We start from the raw sequence: 18300 nt of genomic DNA, 5'->3' as shown, positions 1-18300 counted from the left end.
GGGGGCTGCATTGTGCTCACCACCCTGGTATAAGCAGCAGCATTTCCCCAGAGGGAGCTACTCATTACAAACAGGGACACATGGGGGTGGGGGGTTCACTTTGTTTTTCTTTCCTCTGCCAAACCTACCGCACGGCCAGAGATGAAGATAAAAATGATACACCCTTCGCACGAGCATGAGCACAGGTACACTGGAACGCTTCTCTTTGCCTACTCCATCTTGCACTCCCTAGCCTGGGGGGGGGAGGGGGTCATAATGCAGGGTCAGCCAAAATGCAGCACCCCTGGAGCTGAGGGTCAAAGACCTTACTCAAGGGCTCACAGACATGTGACTGTTCTGTTCAGGCCAGGGCTTGAACTGCCGACCTTCTGCAGGAAACAGAGCCCACTGGGTCTCTCACCACCTCCCTAAACGCCCAGTGCTGCCTGGGCACATCGCATCAGCTGCCCAGTGCAGCTCTAACCTCATTTCCTGTTGACTGCCGCCTCGGGTTGCCCAGTATCGTTGCAGATGCCACTCTTCTCCCAGCATGCCTCGCTACGTTTCCCAGCATGCTGCCTGCTCCCCCCTCCAGTATCCTGGTAGTGCAGACGTGAGCAGGCTCGAGGACTAGTACCCCCAGTGAATTAGATTCAGAGGGGTGCATTCAACTAACGACGTATCCGTCAAGTGGGATTTCCAGACCTATTTGGGCCAAACAAGGTTAAAAACCAACTAGCTAAACTGATTCTGCAGATAAACACTTTTTGTTACTTTTTGTTGCATGAGACTTCTGAAAATGTTGTATCCACAAAATCTATATAACAAGTGACAAGTCTCACTGCACCCTAAAGTGGCAGTGTATAATTACAGAGAACAGGTCTGCCCCCCGCATCTCTCTCTCCAGCATGTCTCTGTGATTATATTTCACAGGCTGACAACCCACCCCACACACACACACACACATCTTTCCCTCCCCAGCCGACAGATCGTAATAGAGATTGAGAAGAAGCCTGCTGACAGCATCAGACCACAGCTGGCATCTCGCAAGGCCCGTGGAGAGACATTAGCCCCAGCGCCCCCTCCCTCCGCACGATGGTCCCCTGCACCCACACACCGCTGCCTGGCTTTTTGCACCCGCGGAGTCCCCATACTACAATACCAATCCATTATATACTCTGCCCTGGAACTGGAAGTAAGGAGAAAAAAATATTGCGTGGAAGTGGGAGATGACAGAGAAGCACCCAAAGCACACATTCAGGAATGCAGTGAACTCGATTTCTATATCAGGCAGGAAAGGGAAACTCAAGGACCAGCTGGTGACTGTATTTATTTTGCAATACTTATATGCAAACAGACGACATTTAATGAGTATGTCTTAAAAAGTTAAAAAGGCTTCTTAAATTCCCACTGATCGTAAATCCCCGTATTAAGAGGAATGGCGCTGTAAGCAGGGTGGACTCTCATATTCCAAATGTTTAATTTAATGCTGTATCATGGCAATAAAGTTAGCTGCAGTGCAGTGAGGATCTGCAAAAGTATGAACCACAGGAAATGAAGTAAATACTCAAAGAAGGTAATCAGCAACCACCAATCAAAAGCCTGGGGTCAAACGCACCAGGAAACAGGGCCCAGTTTCCATAGTTACACAGAATCACCACAGAAAATCAGTTTGATTTTGACCAATTTTCCCACTCATACTTGTGACCAGCACAAACACGCCCCCCTCCCCAGAAACAGCAGCACCTCAGTTGCCTCCATATCAGTTTTAACTGTCAGGGACCTGCTCTTTGAATGCGAGTTCTGCTGCAGTTCTTCTTCCATCAGCTCAGCTGCATTGTGATGCGACTTACAAATACAACATCATAATCGCAATGCAACTGGGAGAGCAAGAGGCAGAGGACACCGCAAAACAGCTCGATGATTAAGGAGAATTGTGAAAATTGTTGTGTGTCACCTCACGTTTCCAGAGCTGGGGGTCCAAATCCCCCCCTGCTCTGTGTGTGTGGAGTCTCTAGGTTGTTGCCGTGTCGTGCAGAATTCTCCTGAAGGCCAAAAGCATGCAGTCAGGTGAGATGCGCACTGTGCTTCCTGGAATGGCACCAGCCTCACTGTCATCCTCTACTGGAGAATCAGTTATGGGAGATGGAGGGATGGATGGATGGAATTTGCATCTGAAGGCATGTTTACTGTCATATCACTGCTGCACAATCACTGATAAACTGTGCTGCATTTCATTGGCTTTTTGATCATGACATTTTCACATTCGCAGATATCTGGGAGCAGGGTGTGGCCCAAGCTGTGCATCAGGAGACATCTGCTGGACGAGCAACATCCGCCTGCTTTCGCAGTTGCCTTATGTAAAGATCCAGTGCCCTGGAATAGACCATAATATTCAGAAAAGCTGAAGGTAAAAGAGAAGGACAAACAGCAACACAATGATAAACCTCCCTTTGGGAAGCCTGAGGACCCAGACAGAAAACAGGACGTTCTTGAGAAATGTCGTCTATATGCTCTCCAGGAGCCGACACCTAATAACGACCCGCTCGCTCATTTTCAGCATTCCTGGAGCGGCACAGTGGGTCAGTGTGTAGCAAGAGTTCCTCACGCCTCCAGGGCTGGGGGCTGGGATGCTGACTTCAGCTCTGTGTGTGAGGACTTCAGACATTCCCCACGTACCGCCTGGGTTCCCTCCAGATATCCAAGTTTCCTCCAAACACAGGTGGTTTGGCGAAATTGGAGTATCTAAATTTTAAGTGTGTGCATGCATGTGCCCTGTGATGGACTAGCATCCTGTCCCTGTCCTGTGCAGTGTTATTATAGCATATTTAAGGAAATGCAGAGTTAGATAAATTACTGTTATTTGGAGCAATTAACAAGGATGGGAAGAGAGTATCACAGACAACCAATAGAAGCTCCATCTTTATTTCTTTTGTGAGTACTGAACCCTATTCTTTATCTCTATAGATATTCACACAGAAAGGAATTTACAGTTGAATGCCAGTGAGCATCTGCTATTGTCCACCACTCTGTACATGCAGACAATAGGAGAGCAGAGCCTTTCATCACTAAGAGAAGCAGAGGCACAGCTACAACGGCCACCTCATGTTGCTAAGGGTCTGGGTAGGAGGATAGCGGGGGGTGGGTGCGTCACTGGGTCATAAGAAGCCCTATTTCAAACAAATCTGTCTTCCTGAGAAGTGTCCCTTTGTGTCACCCCCTCAAGGAAAAGCTTAGACTAATGATCTTGTTTAGCAAGCAAGCGCCAGTTTGAAAAGAACACGGGGACATATGGACGCGATGCCCAAGGGAAATAGCCTCATACCTCTTGCGATGTCACGTTTCGGGTTTGGATACTGAATGATGTGGTGATGTTGGCGCCGAATGCCAACCAAGATCTTTGGTTCCAGACTCTCCTGTCCGCCAAACTTCAATTATATTACGTAGTTTTACTGTAATATTCCTTCGTTAGTCTCCAGCTCACACTTACAAGCAGTCAGCACTTGGCTTGCTGCCACGTCAATGTGGTCATTTTTTTTTAAATCAAATGACAGGTGAGTTTTTATATAGTCAGACCCATTAATTAGTCAATCCAACCATAAAGCGATGAGATCAGTCAACATGAGAGGAACATGTAACGGGAAAGGATGCGGTTGAAAAAGATGCAGATGAATCATAAGCGCAAAATATAAAACACGTAAACAGCTAAGTTAAAAAAATACCAGCATCCATGAATAAGACATCCAAGTTTCCTGAAAAGAAAATCAAGAGTATGTATATTTTTGGTGCAAGCTAACAAGAACACCTGCGATCTGATGAGCTTTGCAGCACGGATGCATCTACCACAGGTCCAAGGACAGAAAATGAGTGAGCAGATGTTGCTGGACATTAGCTGGCGTGCTTTCTCCTCGTTGTAGCCCATTCAGGTAGATTCTTAAAGGGGTATGTGTGGGTCCTTCAGCACCGGGAAACACATTCCTGACCCAGTCCACTAAAACTTCTGAAGAACATCATGATGCATGTTGCACTGTGTGAGTATGGTGCATGGAGATCTGTAAGGGCGATTATTTTGTCAGTATGGTGAAAACAGTGTGACTAGGCTGATATACTGTTCAGTATAGTGATCAGATGAGCAATATTCTGTCATAACATTTGTATAAATATTAAAAGATATGTATTTATTTAACAGCATGTAGCAAATATGGCTATATATATATATACTAATATACAGGCACAATAAGTATATTTGGTAACACTGTACTTAAGGCTATGCTTTTAGTAATTTCTAAACACATTCATAATGAATTATAGTGCATTCATAAAGCATTATAAACATGGCTATAAATATTTATCAGAAAGCATAAAACATTATAGCCCTGTTTATTATGCATTATGTCGGCCTTATGAAGCGCTCATTTATAATGCACTATAAATACCTTTAAAATGCGGTAAAAAACATCCTTAATGCTTATACTGACCATTATAATGCATTATAAAGGTATCTATACTGCATTATAGATGAAAGCTTCATATAGCATTCATAATGCATAATACACATGGCTATAATGTGTTATGAATTTTGGTAAATATTTATAGCCATGTTTATAATGCTTTATGAATGCATTATTATTTGTTATGAATGTATTTATAAATTACTAAAAAACAAGGCCTTAATTCAAATTACTGTATATTCCAGGATATAAGCTGCTTTGTATTGCTGCTGTTTTTAGTCTCATAAGTATACAGCATATTGAGCAGCAGGCTATGTGATTTTCCCCTCACTTTGGGGCATTATTACAGGACAGCATGCTGATCCGCTGACTAACTAATGTGAAAGCATGTAATCAGTGTTATTCAGCTTTGCTTTTCTGAGAGCAGATAGAGTTATGCCTTTTTCTTGTTTTTTATTATAATCTATATTTTAAATTCTCTGTCACCTTCAAAACATTCACAGGTAGAGGTTGTTTTAATGTTACATTGTATATTTAATAACATATTCAAGCACATCTTACTATTAAAAATCCGATTTCAACCCAAAATCCCGTCCCATCCCCTTTCTACAGGAAACCGCTTCTTAACCATCAGCTGATTACCAAAATAAGGCAGGAAAAAGCAAAGTTAAAACAGCCTGCCTGTTTCCCCACTGCTTTCTGTTCCTGACCAATAAGGGTGCTTCACTGTGCCAGTAATCGTAAAGACAGTCAGGAGCTGCAGGATTGTGTCGGATTCTTAGCTTTTCAAATATTTTCCATAACATTATCAGCGTTAATGCTGACAAAGTACGGATCACCCGCAGTGACATTTCCATTCTGTTGCAGGACTGTGTCGATTTCTCATAACGACGGGCGGCAGCTTCGGTCGTGCAGTAGGCAGTGTGCTGCTTCATGATGACAGAAGTCGGGCGAAGAGTCAAGGTGAGTCTCAGCTAAACAGTAATGTTGACATCCCCAGTAGAGCGGGACGTGAGTGGGGGGAATCACCCGCAAGGTGAGTCCCAGAGAACGGGGCAGGCAAATTTCAGAATAACAATTGGAATATTAATTATTGGCTTCTACACCACAGCAAGCAGCTTAGAAAGGTAATAAGCTTGAAATAAGAGAGCTGTGGATTAAGACAGAGAAAGGCGGGGGTTTAATTACAGTTTGGTTACAGACAACACCCCCCCAGAAAAAAAACTGCCACAATAGATTATTATGGGTAACAACATTCTGTGGGTGCTGCTCACAAGCACAGAGCATTTCCATGAAGCTGTCAAAACAAGGCCTTCAGCAGTTTGGATACAGTACCAGTGAAATCTAAAGGTGAAATACATACAGCAGGAGAACAAAGAGCTGGACATGGACCTTGAGATCCACGCCTCACCTGACACCTCGCTTCAGCTGTCTGTTAAAGCCGTTTCGGTTTAATTGCCACCAGCGAAGAAACGCAACCATTCTGTCAGTATCAATCTTGGCATTTGGCAGAGTCCACCATCTCGTCACTCAGAATCCCACGAAAACCAAGACCGTGAAGAGCAACATCCCCAAGAAATAAAACACAAGCCGACCCAACAAGAAAACGGAGGAAAACACAGCCATCTGACTCAGGGAACAAGCTGTTCTCCGTCTCCCTGGACAATTGCTCAGGTTCCACGTTGAATAAACAAGGTGAACATTTCCAGCACGAAGCAGGCAGCGCTCAGAATGAATCTGTCGAAGGTATTACTGTCAATCACTTCAAGAGGTACCCTGAGAGACCAGGAGCAATATCGGAGGGCCATTCCTTACAGAAAGTGCCTTTTGTGTTTCATTAAGTGTCTGTATTCTAAGTATAACTTCATAAAAGAATGCTTTGCTGCTAGTCCCAATGAGGTGGCACAGCAGTTGAGTTCCTCTCTCCTCGCATTAAACTTAATACCCTGACACTTCCAGCAGCACAACAGCTGACTGCAGACTGCCGCCACACTTTAACTTCCCTCCGCCCTCAGCCACCTCCAGTATTCATTTTCTAACCACTGAAACACTGTCAGAAAGAGTACAAGTGCATTACATCTCCAAACGCAGGCAGCTTTGACACGTTTCACTTAGTAGTAAAAATGGAATATATTAATTAAGATGATTTAACACAGCTGGGGGGTGACTGGATCATTCCTCCACTAGGTTTAGCAAAAATACATATTTTAACAGTGCAATTCAAGCATCTGTAATGTTCTTAATTACAGCGACCTCAGAGATGCTGAGCCTTAGTTGAATGAGCAACAGCGTGTGCGAATTTAGGTGGCGTCAGACAGCATGTAACGAGGTCGTCTTCGTTACCATCACATAATTAGTGTAAATGCAGCGGAGACCCTTTATTGGCTACATCATTGATCAGCAGCAACACCTTCTTAGCCTTCAACTGAAGAGAAGGATGAGAATGCTAACACGAAGCTTTATCGGCAAGAGCAAGCGTGCAAACAGAGCAGGACGGCACGAGGGCTGCCTGGCAACAGCGTCGCTCTCACTGACCCGCCCACACGTTGCCGTTTGTTACCTGGACACACTGACAATTAATGAATTAATTAACCACTAATCAGCTCTGGAAATTAGGCAATGGGAGAAATCAAACAGTGAAATGATCTGGGTGTCCCTTTAGGTTTCCGTCAAGAATCAACAAAAAAAAAAGAAATAATTTACGTATGTTGTCCTTGATTACTATGTTTTTTTTTCTGAGGAGAAAATGTTCTTCATAAAAAGCCGTCAAGGTTGGTGCTCTGAATGCTGCCCCAACGCTGTCTGGTGCTGATTTTTTAGTCAATTAAATTAATCTCAGTGGGAATCTGTTACAACCTACGTCACGATGATAATAAGAATGACAGCAGTTTGCTGTCTATTACTTGCGCGTGATGCATGTGCTGAACCAGATGGCCCTTAAAGCCAGTGGAAATCCTGCAAATTATTATAGAAGTTCATCCACACGATGAGCACGTTAATCAGTAAAATGCTCCCCGGAATTCAGAAGAACGCTCCCATCTGAGTAAAACGCTCCTGAGAGAATACACCCTCAGACCCCCATACATAATGCATATGTGCTGGCCAGAACAATCGGAACAATAGTCAAAGGCCTTCTGCTTTATTGCTATGGCGATGCCGGTTTTCCAGCAGCAGATCCCGCCCCTGGATACAGTGGCAGTGATGCTGAGGCGATGTCTGCAGAAAGTGTGAAGGCCACCATCCGCATGTATTGTGACCTTTTCACTGATTTGCCCACCATTCCCACATCATTCATTCCATCAGTGACAGATACATGGACTATTAAGGCTGCAATAACCAATACAAATGTCTGAATATCACACATAGCAGGAATATGTCATTTGTAATGGGCAAGAGATGGCACACGGAAATGAGCTCTGGGAAGTTCACAGAACATCATGCTGTACATCCTCTTGCTTGCATTTGCAATTTGTGAGAAGATCAACATCTAAAGCAAAGTGGTAAGAATGTGTCTTTATGAAAGCAGAGCCGTTTCTGGTCGCAGATCAATGTTAAACACAAAGTCATCCTTGTGTGTGTGTGTGTGTGTGTGTGTGTGTGTGTGTGTATGTGTGGGGGGGGGGGTTAAGGTTGTCATAGTTAGCGTTAGCATTTTTCACACAGAAGTGAATTTGCAGGCCCCATAAGGATAGGTATACCCTACATGTGTGTGTGTGTGTGTGTGTGCATGTGTGTGCGTGGTCACATATATATTACACATATATCTTTATATATAATAAAACCCGTTATTGTGACCTTGTGGGAACATTTTTCTGGTCCCGACAAACATAATATTAATTTTATAAAAATCTGTGACTACAATCAACCTTCCTTATGGTTAAGGTTAGGGCTGGGTAGGGGTTGAGGTTGTCATTGTTGGGGTTAGGGTTTTGCCCACAGAAATGAATGGACCTACAAAGATATAGATACATAATCTGTGTATGTGTGTGTGGATTAGGTTTATATTACTTTGTGAGGACCAAATTTCGCCCATAATGTAATAAAAGCCTGTTATTTTGACATTGTGTGGACCATTTTCCAGGTCCCCACAAAGATTAGTGACTGCAAATCTTTTAAAGTAAAAAAAAAAAAAGTAAAAATACCAAAAGTGTCGTATTTTGTTTGGTTACTTATGGTTAAGGTTAGGGCTGGGTGGGGAATGAGGTCGTCATGTTGTGATTAGCGTTTTTCCCATAGAAATTAATGGAGAGTCCCCACAAAGAAACAATTACAAACCTGTGTGTGTATGCATGTGTGTGTATGCATGTGTGTGTGTGTATGTGTCTCTGCATGTGTGAGTGTGTGTGCATGTGTGTGTGTGTATGTGTCTCTGCATGTGTGCGTGTGTGTGCATGTGTGTGTGTGTATGTGTCTCTGCATGTGTGAGTGTGTGTGCATGTGTGTGTGTGTGTATGTGTCTCTGCATATGTGAGTGTGTGTGCATGTGTGTGTGTGCACGCGTGCATGTGTTCTCATTCTCCTGGGAGAATTTATCTTGTTGAGACCATCTACATTGCATTCGCATATTAAGCACTTAAAAGCTTAATATTTACCTCAGTAATTTATAATACATTTCATAGATCCAGTGACATTGCTTCTGAAAGCGCTGCCTTGCGCACAGGGCTTGGCACTGCCACAGACTCTCGTTTTGCAGGCTACTTTACACCTCAGGTCCAGCTTCACAGGGTGACCACATCCCTCACTGCCCCAGCCAGGTTTCCGCGGAGCCGCATTCTCACCGCCGAAGCCAGCTTTCCCGTACAGAGAGAATGCTGCAAACTACACATAATGACACTGACATCCACAAACCGCCCACAAAGCTGACCAGCAGTGATTAAACAGATGGCAACATCGAAGCAGCCCACCCAGCCATTGCGATCGGACCTATGTGCATTCACCTACCTGTGCCATCTCTCACACAGTACAAAGCACGACCCTTAATTTTATTTCTGGTACCTATAAGGTACTTCTGTCTTACCTTCCCCTGCCTCTATAGCGTAAACAAGTAAGTCCTCCTTTGACATTTGGCTAAAGTTTAGCTGGGACAGATGGAGAACTCTCAAGCACCTGCAGTCCCTTCTTCCCCCATTTTTTGGTGACCCCTTGCCCACCTGCTTTCAGCTCCAGGCTTTCCGAGGAGTTCTGGGACTCCGCCTCTTCCAGCGAGAGCCGCCTGGGAGGGCTGCTGGCCATGTCACGGCCTGATGTCAGTGAGTGAGCGAGGCAGCACAGCGGTATAGCTCCTCACGCTGCCTTTGTGTCTCCCTCTCTGCCTCTCACTCCTGTGTGGTTTGACGAAGCCTCTCTGCCCGTCTCAGACAGACGTAGAAATGGGGGGCGGAGAATGATGGCGCTGGTGGGCGGGGCATACTGGAGGTGCCAACCAATCATGTGACCATCATTATTATGCTGGGAACAGCCTTGCAAGCAGGTGTCGTAAACAAACAGACAGAAGGATGCAGAAGCCATGGTGTTATCTCCCCATTTGCTTTAGATTAAATCCGTTCTAAACTTGGACGTCACTTTAAGGATAAAGCTCAAGTAAATTGGTTATATTTTCATGGTTCTAACAATCAATCTGATATAATACTGTGCAATTAATTTCAGTTCTACACCGAACAGCACTGCAAGCTGACTATGAATTAAGTTTTTTTCTGTACACTATTCACATGATTTTGTCCAGTTTGTTACAAGGACTTCACTGTCTCTACCAGAAAGCTCAATAATTCTGTAAAGGGCCTGAGGTCTTTCTGGGAGATCAAACTTAAGAAGAGTCACTCTGGCTGGGCATCTATAACTAAAAAACTTTAATTGCTGCAAAACACCCAAACATTGAATTAAATCAACATCATTTCACTTTCGATCAATTTAAATGGACTGCAGCTCACAGTTTCATCTAACGTCCAATCTTTCAATGGGAACACCGAACCGAATGGTTTTCAAAACTGCATCTATCTGCTTAAAGAGAGGTTCCATGGACTGTATTGTGACCCTGATAACACCATATAGCATTTGACCTTACTGAGACCCTCCTTTTGCTAAAATGACATTAAAATAGACTTTACTGGAAGTAGATGGCCACGAAAGCAGCTCATATCTTGGGGGAAATGACATTGTTTTTAATCAGAAACAGTTACCAATAAGTCTCCAGCAGCTTTCCAATAGCAAACATCGATTCAGATTTCGATGACAAAATGAATTTAGAGTTTCATTGATAGTCTTGAAACTATGCTTCATGGGCATTTCACTAAGAGCTGTCATTATCAACAAAATGTCTTCCTTAGATCAACTGAGATTCTCCTTTTAAATACACTGTGTACTGGCAAGTTAGCCTATGCCGAAAATTATGGCTAAATATCAATACTACTCAACGCTTATTGTCTGGGGACCTGGAGTCCATCCCAGGCACAAAGATGAACAGGAGGTTGGCCCGTGACAAGGCACATATATCTACACACTGTGGACAATTCAGAGACACCAATCAGCCTAACCAGATTTCCCTGGACTGCAGAAGAATACCAGAGAACCTAGATGAAACAAAGCGCAGAGGCCAAGTCCAAGTCTTTGGTAAAACGGGTGATATCACTGTGATAATGCAAACAGAAGGACAGTGGCATTCGTCTTTGGCATCAAAGATATTATGTCTCTTTGAGAACTTTGGGGAAGATTGTCAGTCCTTATCCACTAAAGACACTACCTAGGGCTGTCTAGGCCTTCAGGGATACTTCTTTCTATGCATATTTTTAAGGGTTTTTTACCCTAGAGATAGAGCAGGGATGAGGGAGACTATTCCGCTGCTGTCAGACTCATTTTTAAAAACATGGTTACTCATTTCCCGCTTCAATATGGAAGTGCTGAGCAGTGACATGCTCATAATATTAACAATAAATGGCAGCAATCATTGGCAAAAAATATTCCAGTGCTTTACAAGGACTGACATTTAAAGATAACTTTAGCTACACTAAATAGTTCTCAGTCTGAGGTGTTTAATAAACATATGAAATATATGCACTGAGTGCTTTTCGCCTTCCACACAGTTCCCAGATTTCAAATCACGGACATCTTAAAGAGATCGTGCCACTACAAGGATACATTTAAAGAATATTTATCTGTGACAGTGCTCTGCTGGAAAAATATAAGCACTTTGATATTCATTAATACAGAAATGGCCGCTGGTGTGTTTTAATACTCTTCATTCCAGCCCACACCACTGCTGGGGCTGCAGGCACTGAAACTTGGAGGGTTGAACTGAACCGCAATTATTTATGAAAATATAAATGGCTGGCCGCTGACTTGCATTTTAATTAGATTGCACCAGTCTCCAAAAGCCATAAACGTTATCATCTGTGCGACTGACATCAATCACACAAAACGGATTGGCACCTTAAAATTAAAATCAAAAATTCAAATGGAAAAAAATATATAAAAATGAGTCAAAGTGCTGATGACTTTTATTGGGATACTCTTTTCAGTAGGATGTTATCGACTCCTAATCTAGCCTAATCTACATTCATTTGCATCATGGTTGCATGGTGATTTGGGAGTGGTGCTTAAACTCTGTTCTCTGCAGCAGGCCCCATTCCCTTTTTGTCTCCATAACTAACTGGTTTCACCAACAATAAGTGTCGTGCCTACTACAGTTGTTGAGGAATGCTATCAACACGACACCTATCAGTACAAATCAGCCTCAGTTCTTGATTGTGAAATATATGGTGAGTCATTATTAAGAAATCCTTATGCACACTGCCGGTCGGCATAGACTTAACTCTGAAAAGATGGCAGTTTCTTCAATTATACTGTTAAACCAAACGCCAGATTCTGATTCTGATTCTGATTCTGATACTGATACTGATTCTGATACTGATTCTGATACTGATTCTGAATTTAACATTAATTGAACATTAATTGAAGAGTACTTGCCAGTGAGCACAGCAGAGGTGTCCTTGGAATAAGATGATGCAGATTATGCTTGAAGAAGATGGCAAAGAAACTATATACTAGGCACCTCAAGCCCCTTCACCCTATGAAGAACATACATCATAAATGTTTATGTAGGGCAAGAAAGGGTAATGGGCAGGAGACTGCGGAAATCAAACAATGAGTGTCTAAAATAATTGAGGTTGAAACACTGGCCATTAATACCGCTAATGGCAGAAGCTTCTGTGAACTTGAAACAGTTCACTGCTTTGTAGCAGGAAGAGCAGTCACCTTGGAGTGAGAATCACTGAAGCGGGGCAGCCCTCGAGCGGAAGGAAAGGTGATCTACACTCCGAGAAGCTTCTCCTCCTGCAGACTTTTCGGGCCGCTCTCAGCGCAGAGAGCTACATCAGAATAACATGCCGACGTCGGCAGACAATGACACATCAAATCAAAAAAGCCCAGAAAGAGCGTGACTGACCTGGCTGGCCCACAGGCCGTACGGCGGCATACGTTTGTGACACGCAGAATGCTAACTCCACAGAGTATGTCTCATGGGGTCCTGTTATGTGGACACTCTGCCTGACATGAAAGACCCCCGGATGCGGGCAGACTAGTTAAACAGCCCCCACCCCCCACGCTGCCGTTACTGCAGGTGCAGAGACACAGGAATGGATCAGACGCAGGCTAATGCTCCAGTGTGGGTTGACAGCCTGTCGGCCTTACAAACGCCAGATTGCATGAAGTTCAGCGTAAATATTATCCAGAATCCTACTGTGGAAGAAAATGGCACTGGTACCGTTAACAATGAAATGTGCTCGAAGCAGCGCATTTCTGAAGCAGGTATCCATGCGAAGCACCTTACCGGTCACTGTATCCGGCCTTCAACCGGAAGCTCTCATGCAGAAAGAGTCTGAAAGCAGGGATTGTGCATGTTTCACCAGTATGAGAGGACACCGGGCTCTATGAGAGGAATGTGAAGATGCTTCCAGCCGCACAGAGAGGAGCACCATACGAACACTGGGAGATGAACACAACGTGCAAAAATGACACTGAAACAAGAAGAGCCTGCTGCTCCTCAAAAGTTTCCTCAAATCCTCGCATGTGGATGATGGACCGGTGGAACATCAGTGATTTCTCATTCCATGGAGCTACTGGAGAAGATAGATCTGTGTCTGCCAGTGATTGCTAGTGTTCTCTGCTGACAGCCTGTCTTTCCATTCAAAATATGCATGCTGCCTAACAAGCTACCTGTAGCCAAGAATAAATAAGGTCACTAAAAAGGTACATCTATGGGTAGACAAGTCAATTGACTGGCATAATAAATTGCCTCTGTAGGACTAACTATTGCACTGTGGAAAAATTACTGCACTATAGCAGCATCCAGTAGCCACTACAAGCTATTCAGCTGGACATAATCACACTATAATTTGTTCTGTCCCAGCTATGGCCTGCCAGTGTGTCTGATAATATCAGCTACATTATCTGCAAGCAGACATTGCTGCTGCTACCCTGTAAACAGTGTGCGTATCTTACAACGAGGTCGGCTATTCTGTCACCTGGACATAAAGGCTGTATGACTTCTTCTATTTATTATCCTGACGTGTCCCTGGTAACAAACATTTTTCACGCATCTTATAGCACTACAGAAGTTATGCCATTATACCATGAAGCTACCGCATTAAGCATTAAGGTTACATGTAAAAAGGAAATACACTGATAAATGCCTCTTGATCAATTCTGACTACACTGTGGATGAATACATTTTGCCATGGTTAACTAATCTGAAACCAGCTGGTGATGAGAACTAGCTAGTTATACCAAATAAAGATACCCTCTCGTGATGTGGAGCGTCTTATACCGTTACTAACTCCGCGTTCGCTGTGTACCTCAGTGCCCTCTGGCTGTCACACACTGAACAATCTATTACTCAAAGCTGCTAATTTCACACTGAAAGGAAACACTCAACGTCTTTTCCTCAGGTTCTCAGTTTTTCTAATGAATGGATTAAGAATGTAGAGGCTTGTAACTGTCAGAATTTGAATTTGGCAAGCAGTGAGACAGAGTGACGGGTGATATTCTGACTGATTTCACATTTGGAATTTCCCTTGTGTTGGGGGTCTAACCATTTCATGTTCTTTATCCAGCTCAATGAATTTCCCAGCACTCTATGAAAACATAATAACCTTAATGAAAGATTGGAGAATACCTCCCCCCACCACAAGAATAATTTTGTTTACAGTACACAGGTTAGCAAAATGGATCATAATTCAGATTCTTCGGAAGCAACAGCTAGTAAAACGTAATAATAATCCAGTTTTTCTGAATAACTTAATAACATTATGTAGGTGTCTATAGTGCTTTATATATGAGGGTTTCATAGAGCATTCATAATGCATTATACACTGCTATAATGTGTTATGCCTTTTTATAAACAGTTATGGCCATGATTCCAGTACTTTTTGAGTGCATTATAATACATAATGAGGGCATGTGTGATGCATTATAAAGGAGGACTTGATAGAAAGTGTTACCATAGACCTTAACGTAACATAGCAAAGATTATAAGATAATACAATTATAAATGTTTGTTATTATCATTTGTTCTTAATGTATATTAAAGTTCGGAATGTATGTTTGGCTGTTAAAGGGGCAGTTCCCCTGAAAACTGAAAAAAACTATTTGTTTTAGAGAAGCTTTCGTGCACAGTGTGCATATCACTGAGCAGAAGATACGAGCACAAGCAGCCCGGTAATATCATCTGTGCAGTGATACGATCGGTGATTGGAATTCAGTAGTAGTTGCTCACTACAAAGTCTGTGATTTATCTTGAGTAACCAGGTCATTATTTCTGGTAAGAGACATTTCTGTTGGATTTTTCAAATGTATTTTTTGGCACTTTAAACACTACAGAAGGAATGTCATTCACTCGGATTATAATTTGAGAGAAGACTGAATTACAGCTGATATATCCAAAAACGAGGCAACTCCCAGCATAACAATCTAGATGGATAGACAGCACTAAAGGTTAAAACATAACCTTTTCAGTTTTGGGGTGAACTGGCCTTTTAAACCATACTTACATGCAGCCAATGAATGTTCTATGAATGCATGATTAATGCATTATACAGTTAATGTAAAGCATTACCAAATAAAGTATATTTTCAACAATTACCAACAACCGCTCCTCCTGTGTTTTCTAACATGATATGCTAGCATTACAATGAAAGGCATGGTAAGACCTTTCTGGTAGATGTGGATAAAGGGAAATTGGTGCATTAAAATCAGTGGATGCTGAAAGCCATTAACTGACAGAAAGTATCAAAATGAAACAACTCACAAAAAAAAATCTTAGTACTAGTATTCCAGCCTTTAAACAGGGAAACTATGGCTGGGGAGGGGGGGGTGTAGGTAAGCAGGATCTCATCTAGGGTACCAGAACAGCCAGGACCAGCCCTGTACGGGTGAATCTAGGCCTCTATACACGTTCTGTGAATTCAGATGCCAGTCTACGAGCTAAATGAGAGGCATCTACAGGGGATACAGCAGGTGAAGTTTCAGAGAATCTATGAGAAATTACTCAGCTTGGCATCAGCCGCTTCAGAATCCGCACAAACGTCATTCCAGCCTGCACTTTCCATCTGCGAATTCCCCAATAAGCCTCATGTTAACTTTGCACTTCCGCGTCTCGCTCAGACAGCAGCAGAAAGCAGGACAGCGGAACCGTGGACCTGGTTTTCCCAGGCAAAACCGAAAATGACCACAATGAAAGAGACTCTTTAAATAATGCCGCACAAAACATAACCGACAGAATGTGGAAATTGATCTATTGAATAACAATTCCTCTCTAAAAATGGAGGATATGCATCGTCTGCACTCTGATGGGTTTGTCTTTTCCTCATGCTTCCTGATAGTTCAGCTCCAGCCCCCAGCTCCCCAGCCCCATCAACAGCATGTCCGCTTCACATCACCGTGTTCACATCACCGTATTCACATCGCTGTGTGCACATCTACCAGAATGCCCAGAGGAAGGCCACCCCACTGCTCCTCATTTTCACTCACATAACGCTTCTATGCTTCTCCATACCTTTGCAGTTAGCCTCCCCAGGGATCTTGTTATGTTTTCCTGTATGACTTTTACACCCCCCCCACCCCAATTTTGTTCTAGTCTCTTCTACCTACTCCAACTGCCCAGACTGTATTATATTACTCACAGCTATATGTATAGGCTAAAGATCTCTGCTTGTCATGTTACTTGATCCTTTGCTAAATACACTGCGACGACAGCTTTGTTGTATTTCAGGAAAGGTGCAGTATAAAAATAAATTGAATATTATTAAACTGAAGGGCGTTTGGTTTTTTCTTCCCCTGTCAAACTATCTCCTTTATTTCTGTGTTTGTGTCACATCGACCCCATCTTTGTCCAACACTCATCTTCCCAAACTGCAAAATGACACTGCAGCATCCAGTGCACTCCATTTCATAACGCTCGATTGGTGCACAGCAATTAGCTACAATAAGCTGATACACAAATAGCGGGCTAATTGCTTGATTTATCCATGAGTTATTGCAGTTTGATGTCCTGTTCATGGAGATAATGGTATTATTCAATTAAAATCCTGGGCAAATGCTATTAGCACCTCTTTGACTGTTACCATTTCGCACTGTTCCACAAATACTGTGGGTATATTTCTAGTCTCATACTTTATATATTGTGCATTTCAGCACTTGTCCTTGTGTGTCTCTATATTTATTGTCCTTTTCTTTGCATATTGTATAGGCTGTACTGCTGGCTAGCTGGGGTGCTGCTGAATGACATTTCATTGCTCTGTGCAGAGACAATAAAGATTCTTATCTATTTATATAGCTACCTACAGGCAGTCCCCGGGTTACGAAGCAGATCTGCTCCCTAAGGCTGAAGTCAAATCTGTAGGTAATTCGGAAAAATCATAATATAGTACATAATAATAATTATTATAATGCAGTAATAATAAAAGTGACTGCATATGGTACTGTACTGTACCTCGAGCCAATTAACCACTGAAGGCATTTTCTTTCACAAGTGTCACAAGGTGCTATGTGCCAATGGCCATTATCACAAGCCATTGTACTTAACCTGAATTGTTTTATACAATAGGTTTTATGGCAGTCAGTTCATAAGTATGAGTTGTCCATTAGTCGGATGTTCTTAATCTAGAAATTGTCTGTATTATCCATCCATCCATTCATCCATCCATCCATCCATCCATCTTAAAAGTAATTGGAAAGAAACTGTACTTCCAGACATTTTGGACAAACCTTTGGCACAAAGTAAGAACAATATACATTAAATTAGCTTTCTGGAAGAAACGGCGGTGAGTGCACTGCAGCTGTTAAGTCAGATGCCAAACACTGTATGTGACTGTGGCCCTCCACCCTCCATCAGAGACACCACTGCACCATCCTGAGATCAGCACCAGCAGGAATAGTGATGCACCAACATTAACACACAGCCCTTCTAGGTGGCCGTATGGGCACCGGATGCACCAGAATGACCCAAATCTGGCTTACCTTTCAGACCGAGTTCCCCCCCACAGAGCCACAGTGGCAGGTAGCCCATTTAGCAGTGCTGGGCGGCTCTCCCTCTGCTGGACCACTGGATTGGAAAAATGAAGGACAGTGCTGACTCACCAGAATCGGAGCTGGCCGACGCTACAGGCATGGTACCCTCCTCGTGATCCCAAGTTCTGCAGGAAAATTAAACGGCTGTAAGAAAAAAGAGACAGATGTTATAATATCTAGGTACACTTCTGCTCCAACAAGGTAAGCATACATTAATGAAAGGTACATCATCCATGACTGATAGCTGGGCGTATTTGTTTTAACGTAAATACTGTGTGCGGACAATGACTGAACATTTTTTTTCACATATCAG

General features: G+C 43.0%; 1 protein-coding gene across 3 annotated transcripts in view; it reads right to left on the bottom strand.

Annotated features, from left to right (window-relative positions):
• The window catches only part of mpp2b (MAGUK p55 scaffold protein 2b), a 60618-nt gene that overhangs the window by 30070 nt on the left and 12248 nt on the right, over positions 1 to 18300 (bottom strand). For all 3 annotated transcript variants that reach the window (XM_049015264.1, XM_049015266.1, XM_049015265.1), the window contains exon 2: positions 18057 to 18131. In XM_049015264.1, coding sequence (XP_048871221.1) covers positions 18057 to 18087 — 31 coding nt within the window. In that variant the 5' untranslated portion in view covers positions 18088 to 18131. The remainder of the gene's footprint in view (positions 1 to 18056; positions 18132 to 18300) is intronic.

Source organism: Brienomyrus brachyistius, chromosome 5, assembly GCF_023856365.1.
Source record: "Brienomyrus brachyistius isolate T26 chromosome 5, BBRACH_0.4, whole genome shotgun sequence".
Lineage (NCBI taxonomy): Eukaryota > Metazoa > Chordata > Actinopteri > Osteoglossiformes > Mormyridae > Brienomyrus > Brienomyrus brachyistius.
This window is presented reverse-complemented; position numbering and strand designations above follow the sequence as displayed.